The sequence below is a fragment of the Limulus polyphemus genome, unplaced genomic scaffold (genome assembly GCF_000517525.1).
Source record: "Limulus polyphemus unplaced genomic scaffold, Limulus_polyphemus-2.1.2 Scaffold405, whole genome shotgun sequence".
Lineage (NCBI taxonomy): Eukaryota > Metazoa > Arthropoda > Merostomata > Xiphosura > Limulidae > Limulus > Limulus polyphemus.
In genome coordinates this window covers 157098-165204 of record NW_013666015.1, presented here as the reverse complement: position 1 = coordinate 165204, position 8107 = coordinate 157098, and the positions used below count along the sequence as shown (strand labels likewise).

At 33.0% G+C, this 8107-nt stretch overlaps 1 protein-coding gene across 1 annotated transcript in view; it reads right to left on the bottom strand.

Moving 5' to 3' along the window:
* Positions 1 to 2642, bottom strand: part of LOC106458020 (tachykinin-like peptides receptor 99D) — a 56218-nt gene extending 53576 nt beyond the window's left edge. The window contains exon 1 of the mRNA XM_013917469.2: positions 1871 to 2642. Coding sequence (XP_013772923.1) covers positions 1871 to 2271 — 401 coding nt within the window. The 5' untranslated portion in view covers positions 2272 to 2642. The remainder of the gene's footprint in view (positions 1 to 1870) is intronic.
* Positions 2643 to 8107: the final 5465 nt, after the last annotated feature.

Below are 8107 nucleotides of genomic sequence, written 5' to 3'. Positions count from 1 at the left end.
ATCTCTACATGATAAAATCATTAAATACAAACATTTAATGTCTCCACATGACAAAATCATTAAATACAAACATTCACTGTCTCCACATGACAAAATCATTAAATACAAACATTCACTGTCTCCACATGACAAAATCATTAAATACAAACATTTAATGTCTCTACATGATAAAATCATTAAATACAAACATTCACTGTCTCCATATGACAAAATAATTAAATACAAACATTTACTGTCTCCACATGACAGAATCATTAAATACAAACATTCAATGTCTCTACATGATAAAATGATTAAATATAAACATTCAAACATTCCTAAATGTTTCCCAGCTGGCATTATACGTCACAGCTAAATGAACTTAAACAATCACAAAGTCAATTGTGTATCAACTATCTGAAATAAAATCGATAAATACAAACGTTCACATTCCTAGTTGTTTTTCAACTTGCGCTGCGGCTTAGCTAAATGAATCTGCTGACTTACAACGCTAGAAACCGGGTTTCGATACCCGTGGTAGGCAGAGCACAGATAGCCCATTGTGTAGCTTTGTGCTTAACTACAAACAACAACAGCTGAATGAAGTCAAACAATCACAGAGCCATTTGTGCCTATTTGACATAACAAAATCAATGAATATAAACGTTCATATTTATTTTTGTTTCTCAACTGGCGCTACGAAATAGTTATATGAATTCAAACAATCACACAGCCGGTTGCGTATCAACTATTTGACATAACAAAATCAAAAAACGTTCACACTCCCAATTGTTTTTCAACTGGCACTGTAGCATAGCTATGTGAGTTTAGTCATTCAGAAAGCTAGTTGTGTTTCAACTGTTTGACATAACAAAATCAAGAAATAGAAACGTTTCACACTCCCTGTTGTTTCTAAACTATAGAATGATACACAATGACACCGTCGTAACTGACAAGGCAACTATATAATAAAGTATTCCTCCATGTTTATGTTTTAACTGACTGTTTATTACAACTAAAGAATAACACACAACTAAGGAGTTTCTTTGACGTAGTATCTTAACTGTTGTTTTTAACAGAAATAAATAGGATGTCCGGAATTTATAGTAAACAAGTGTTCCTTCGTGTTTCGGAGACAAGAGGCTTGAGCCTCTGCTACAGTGTGTACTACAAAAATTCCATTAGAGTAACGAAATCACATTGCAGTATTCATGGAATATCAAGATAGCGTGATATGGTCTTAGCTGGAGTCTCGATGCATTTGGAAATTAATATTAATAAATTCGTTAACATAATCTTCCGTAGTCCCCCATTAAGGAAAAACATTTTAACGTCCATTTTTAACACTTTTTGATTTATTAATTAACAAAAATAGTGTACAGTCACTGTTATCAATTCTTAATTGTTCTACAGTATGACTCTTTAAAAACACACTCTTTTGAATAGTTTTTTTTTGTAATAATCAAAGCGAATTAACGACACATTAACTTTTCCATTAACGCATGATTTGTGACACTTGAACTTAGGTAAGTACTAACATATTTATTAATGACCAACTCAAATGGTTATTGTGAATACTTCAGTAATTGTTTCAGATTATTATTATTATTGATTTCTCGAAACAGGTTTTAAAAATGGTTTTGGCATAAATATATCTGTTCACTAAATAATTATGGACAATGGCATAATACTATAGTAAGGAAAAGTAAAACAATTATCATGACTAGCAGGTTGTGTTCTGTAAATAACGTTGTTTTATAGCTATTGTATAATTTTATACGAGCAAGAAAACTCCTGATATAAAAGAATAGAGTTAATCTGTAGGATTTTGAACATACAAGCATTTTTTTTCATTTGGTTTTCTATGTATCTTACTGTAACAGGAACCTACCTGTCAATTGATATAGCCATCAAGGTGAAGACGCTCGCAGACACAGAGACAATGGCGATAAAGTTGGATATTTTACAATAGGCCCAACCAAAGGGCCAATCTGTGTTCAACATGTAGGTAAAATTGAATATGACATTCAGAGTAGATACCATGGTGTCTGCTAAACTAAGATTGACGAGGAAGTAATTGGTGACTGTTCTCATCTGTTTGTGAGCTAGGACTATCCAGATGACGATCAGATTGCCACCTGTGGCCACCAGTACCATACCTCCGAACACTAAGCTCCAGAGAGTCTGTTTCCACCAAGGTAGGATGAAAACGTTTTCATGAGGAATATCTTCCATCAGGATGTCAGAAATGTTTTCAGAGGTGGAATTTTCCAAGAATGTCCAGTTAGCCATTGTGGACGTTATTCGTTGAATGCTTTCTACTCGAGAAATAAGTGTTAATAATGAAGCTTAGTTTTCTCTGTATTTTAGAAGATTAGCGTTGTTTCGGGCTGATTAAGAGGCATTATAATATTCTAGATATAAAATAATAAGTTTCTGCTGGTTATACACGAACTGATTCGGTCAGGTAATGATATTTTTTGCTCCACATTCAAGTTCTTCTTTATGGCGAACAGTTTTTTTTTAAACGCTGTCTAGTCTACTTGGACTCAGTACTATAACTGCTATTCTTCGTGATCAAGTTTAAAGACGAACAACTCTGTAAGTGACCTTGGAGGCAGACCGGATTCCACAACCTCTATGTGACTAGAAAGCGAAGAACTTGTCTTCTGGGTCTCCTAAATGTTTTTAGTGGCACGCGCAAACTCAGATGGGTTGAAGTTCGACCCAATTATACGTCAGGTTTCGTCGCAGCTGAAGTTGTTCATTAATGCCTTCTCTTTCTCGCAATTGAAAGCCCGCCCTAGACCATTAAGAGCGGAAGCAGACACAGGAAGCTCAGTAGCTGAACATACTTGTTATCAAAGACAGTTAAGAGGTATAAAAATGTGTAAATTGAAGTCATTTCTCTGACAAAGTCCGTATTACTCAGTTCGCGATCTATTTCTATATTCTAAAATTAAGAATATTGTCAATGAAGATGATGATGACAATATACTAATATACGTTCTCAGGAAAGAAGCCAAATAGTTTAGGGTATTTACAAACGTATTGAAAAGACCCCCCCCCTCGCCCTACTGCTCTATTCGAAAAATTAATAGGTGAAGCATATTTTACAGCCGATCATAGCAACAGACTTGGAAATAAGAAAATAAAGAGTCGCTTTATTGTTTGTCTGGAATTCAATACAAAGCTACACGGTTATCGAAACCCGGTTTCTAGCGTTTTAAGTCCGCAGACATACCGCTGTGTCATTGGGGGGGGGGGCAAAATTAAATACATAAAAGGCCTTTTTGTGGGACACATATACGATGAAAAAAAATACCTGAGTATTTATAATAATATTTACATTCGTATTCTAAATTATTGTCCAAAAATTTTGAAGCTAAATAGACAACAATTAAATAAACAAATATATTAGAAATAGTAATCGAATGATTATGTGTGATTCAAAAAATGTGCTTAATTATTATCATTTACATAGTCAGTGATTAGTTGTGAATAATTATTTTATTGTGTTAAAGTTTAGACATGCAAATGCCATGGTAGTTTATCTTTTTCCTATCGCTTAGGCACAATAACGACTGATTAGGGCATGGCATTAATATTTAAAACTAGTCATTTTTGTTTACTTGTAACTTTGATATCTAGGACTAGTTAGGCTTGACTACTTTTGACTTTAATATTTAGACACAGTCTTGAATGGTAAGTTGACGACTTGAATATTTAGGACTAGTGATGCTTAATCACTTGAAACTTAATTATGTAGATACTGCCTTGAATGATCAGTTAATGCCTTTAAAATTTATTTGCAGTTGTGTAGGAAGAAGTTGCTTGGCTAGACATACAGATTTTACAAAGCAGAGATTGAAAGTATAAGGAGTTGCTGAAAGATGCTTCCGTGCTGCCAAATGCAGCTCAATCAAAGGAGTAAGGGGACATGCCCCCATAAAATTAATACAATAATATTATTTACAGTTGCTATATAAGTCAAATATGTAAGAGTAGGAGTGTTACAGCACCCCCAGAACCTTTGGTTCTGACGCCTCTGAGTTGTATAATAAAACATTATTACATAATCTTAATATTTATATAGAATCCTAAATGGTAAGTCGGCGACTTTAATATTTAGGAAAGGTCATGCCTGGTTACTTTTAATTCTAATATTTAGATACAGTCTTGAATGGGCGACTAATGACTTAGATAATTAGGTATGGCCATCACAGATTAATACATGATCTTAACATATAAATGCAATCTTGTTTTTAATATTAACGTTTAGGCGCGGTCATTACTGAGCAATGTATAGCCTTTTTGATTAGATTCATACATGCCTGGTTATTCAAAACTAGCTTTTGGGCATAACAATGTCTGGATGGTAATAACTAGTGTTTGGGTATAACAATGAATGGTCAGTCATGATAAACTTTCGGTCATGAATAGCTTTTGGGTATAACAATACTTGGTTGGTAATAACTAGTTTTTGGGTATAACAATGAATGGTCAGTCATGATAAGATTTTGGGTATAATAATGCTTGGTTAGTCATAACTGTCTTTTGGATATATCAATGAAAGTCTGCCATTACTAGCTTTTGGGTGTAAGATGCCTGCCTAGTTGGCCACGACTAGCTTTTGGGTATAACAATGCATGGTTGGTCGTGACTATATTTGCGTGTAACATGCCTGGTCAGTTACGGTTTTAGCTTTTAGATGTAATCATTGCAGGTCTGTATACATACTTAATACTTAGGTATTCTTGACTATTTATTTTGTGCCCTTTATATTTGGATACAATCATCATTGGATAATTCATTGTATGGTCATTATTTCTTAATGTTCCACACTATCATTTTAATTTTGCTAGTGTCATTTATCATTTTAATTTTGATTGTGTCATTTATCATTCTAATTTTGATAGTATCACTTATTTTAATTTTGATAGTATCACTTATTTTAATCTTGATAGTATCATTCATCATTGTAATTTTGATTGTCACTTATCATTTTAATTAAAATGATAAGTGATACTATCAAAATCAAAATGATAAATGACAATCAAAATTAAAATGATGAATGACACTATCAAAATTAAAATGATGAGTGACACTATCAAAATTAAAATGATAAGTGACACTATCAAAATTAAAATGGTAAGTGATACTATCAAAATTAAAATGATAAGTGATACTATCAGAATTAAAATGATAAATGACAATCAAAATTAAAATGATAAGTGACAGTCAAAATTACAATGATAAATGACACAATCAAAAGTTTGATGGTATCACTTATCATTTTAATTTTGATAGTGTCACTTATCATTTTAATTTTCATATTTTATATTTAAGTGATAGCGGGGAACAAGTTTAAAAGGAAGAAATCTTTGTGATTAAAATAACGTAACTCATGTATCTATGTAATTGTTAAATAAACGGTTAAGTTGTATTAAAATATTTTACATTTAACCATAGAAATGAATTAAAACCCTATAACTCGAGTGCTTTCGAAAGGTGGACCTTTCTTCTTCAGGAGCAAACCAGGCATGTTACATTTAACCCTAATTCTACAGCGACACTATCTGGAAAAAAAAAAAACGCTAATCAAAACGTCGTGATTCATTACATATACAAAAAATATGTGCTACATTTCGTTCTTGGTTTAAATGTTTTAATACATGCGCCTATCAAAGTCTCAATAATTATCGTAAACAATATTTACACCGGGGTAATTTACACCCGCTCATTGTTTTATGAACCAACAATTGTGTTCTTCACATTTGTACATTTTCATCACAGACCAAGTTGCTTACCCAGGAGAAACCAATGCCAAATTCTGTTATTACAAAGCATATAGCAAATCATACGTTTTTCGACATTTAAACTAAAGTTATGCCAGTAATTACTGTTTATCACGCCATGATCTTAATGTTTACTCATTTTTACACAAGGCTAATTGATCGAAACTATTGTGTTGAAACACATGCACTTGAAGAGGGTATACAATTTCTAAACTGCCTATGGCAGTATAATGTCATTTTTGTTTAAACCATAGTTATAACGCTAGGGTAAAGTAACGCTGGAAAACAGGTTTAACGAGGTGCAACTTTCTTTTTTTTGGGGGGGGGTGTTAAACTGAATAGTAGACGAATGTATGTACTTTTTATGAATATTGCCAAAATTTTATTATCAGTATAGCTCAAGGCACTAAACGGAGCTTTAGTAATTAAAATCATTTAAAGATTACGTGAAACTCCTTAAGTTAACAAATTATGCAAACCAGAAAACTGGCGTTTTGGTTAGGCCTCTGAAAGATAGGAATTAAGATACTAATGTTTTTATTACCTTAATTGAGTTTATATATTTGTTTCTGCTTTGTATCCCTAGACATTAAACAACTTCATTATCTAATAAGTGTTATGCCTGATTACAATATATCCAATATCACTTTGAATTTGGCGCAAAGCTACACGAGGGTTATCTGCAAATCGTCCCTAAGTTAGACTAGAGAGAAGGCAACTTGTCATCGCCACCTAGAGGCCACTCTTGGACTAATCTTTTACCAACGAATAGTAGGATTGACCGTCACATCATAACGTCCCCACGGCTTAAAGGACGAGCATGTTTGGCGGGGCTGGGATTCGAACCCGCGATCTTTAGATTGCGATCAAGCACCCTAACCACCTGGCCATGCCGGGTCCAGTATTACTTTCTAATAATACAATTATATTTGACTATTTAATATTTAAACTTTTTATAACTTGAAGGCTTAGGCAAACTAGTTTCAATCGGTACTTTAATTTTTTTTTCTTAACAACATATCACACAGATAAATATATAAATAAAAAGAATTTCTTCACCTAGAGATATATAAAATATTGTGAGTAATATTCCCTATTATCAACCAATTCCAAATTATTCTTTTTTTTCCAGATTTAGAACTGCAGTTTTCGGATGGTGATAGTATGGTTTTATTCCTCACTGTGATTTACTATATTTCGAGTTACCAGAGACAAAACTCTAAAGTAAGATGTTTAGGAAGTCTTTCGAGTGACTAACCCGAATTACGTATGTCTCAGAAGCAATAAATGACAACTATATAAAGAAGGATTTATACGATACCGCGGAATAATGAAGAAAATGTTATCCAGTTCCTCTGTATTTACCATGTAGTTATGTATAACGAGCTTTATATAAAAGCGTTCTTATCATGAAATACTGTACTCCCTTCAAAGAAGTTTCAATGTAAGGAAGCAAAATGTACTTAAAGAAGCAGGTAATAAACATTTATTGTTAACGGTTTCTTTAAAGCCCAAACACAGTATTATAAAGAAAACAATGATCTGAGCAAAGTATCACGTTAATTGATCTTCCCGCTTCCAGCGATCCGTGTTCTGCATGAAGGTGAGTTGCTCTAATGGATTCTAGCAGTATAGATAGTTGTTCAGCCTGAATATTTGGTTTTAACGTCACCATGTTTATATCCTTCTTGTTTCTTTGAAAATAGTTTTAGCAAATCTAGCTTAATTTTACTTGTGGTGTATTAGGAATCAAATTGTTTTAAAAAGTTAAATCGAAACAGTAAGGCTTACATAAGATCCAATAGATCTTCACAATTTGAGTTTTGAAATTTTTAATGTGTTTATGAGTGTAAACTGTTGCAAATTCACTTAAGAATATAAGCTTAGAATATTTAAACGTGTAACCTTCTCGTGAAATAATTAATTCATTTATAATTATAAAAATTCTGTAACACTGCACATGTTTATCGAACAGTCAACACTACTGGAAATTCAATAGATATTTCTATCATCAGACGCAACGCTTTTCGATGACTCAGCGGTAAGCCTAGGGCTTAAAATGGTAAATATGGATTTCCGATAGTCACTGCGGGCAGAGCACAGGTGGTCCACTGTGTAACTTTATGGTTAATAACTAACAAACAATCAGATGAAACCGATACGATTAATCGTGTACAACATTTTGATTTGCAATATATTTGATTCATCTAGGGCAGTAACTTTCTGAGTCATGAGGTGAATATTTCCTAACTCGGAATAATCGAGAGAGTTTACACTTTATGTCACCAAACAAGTTAAGTAATTTCTAGACCACCGTGACCCGTTGGGTC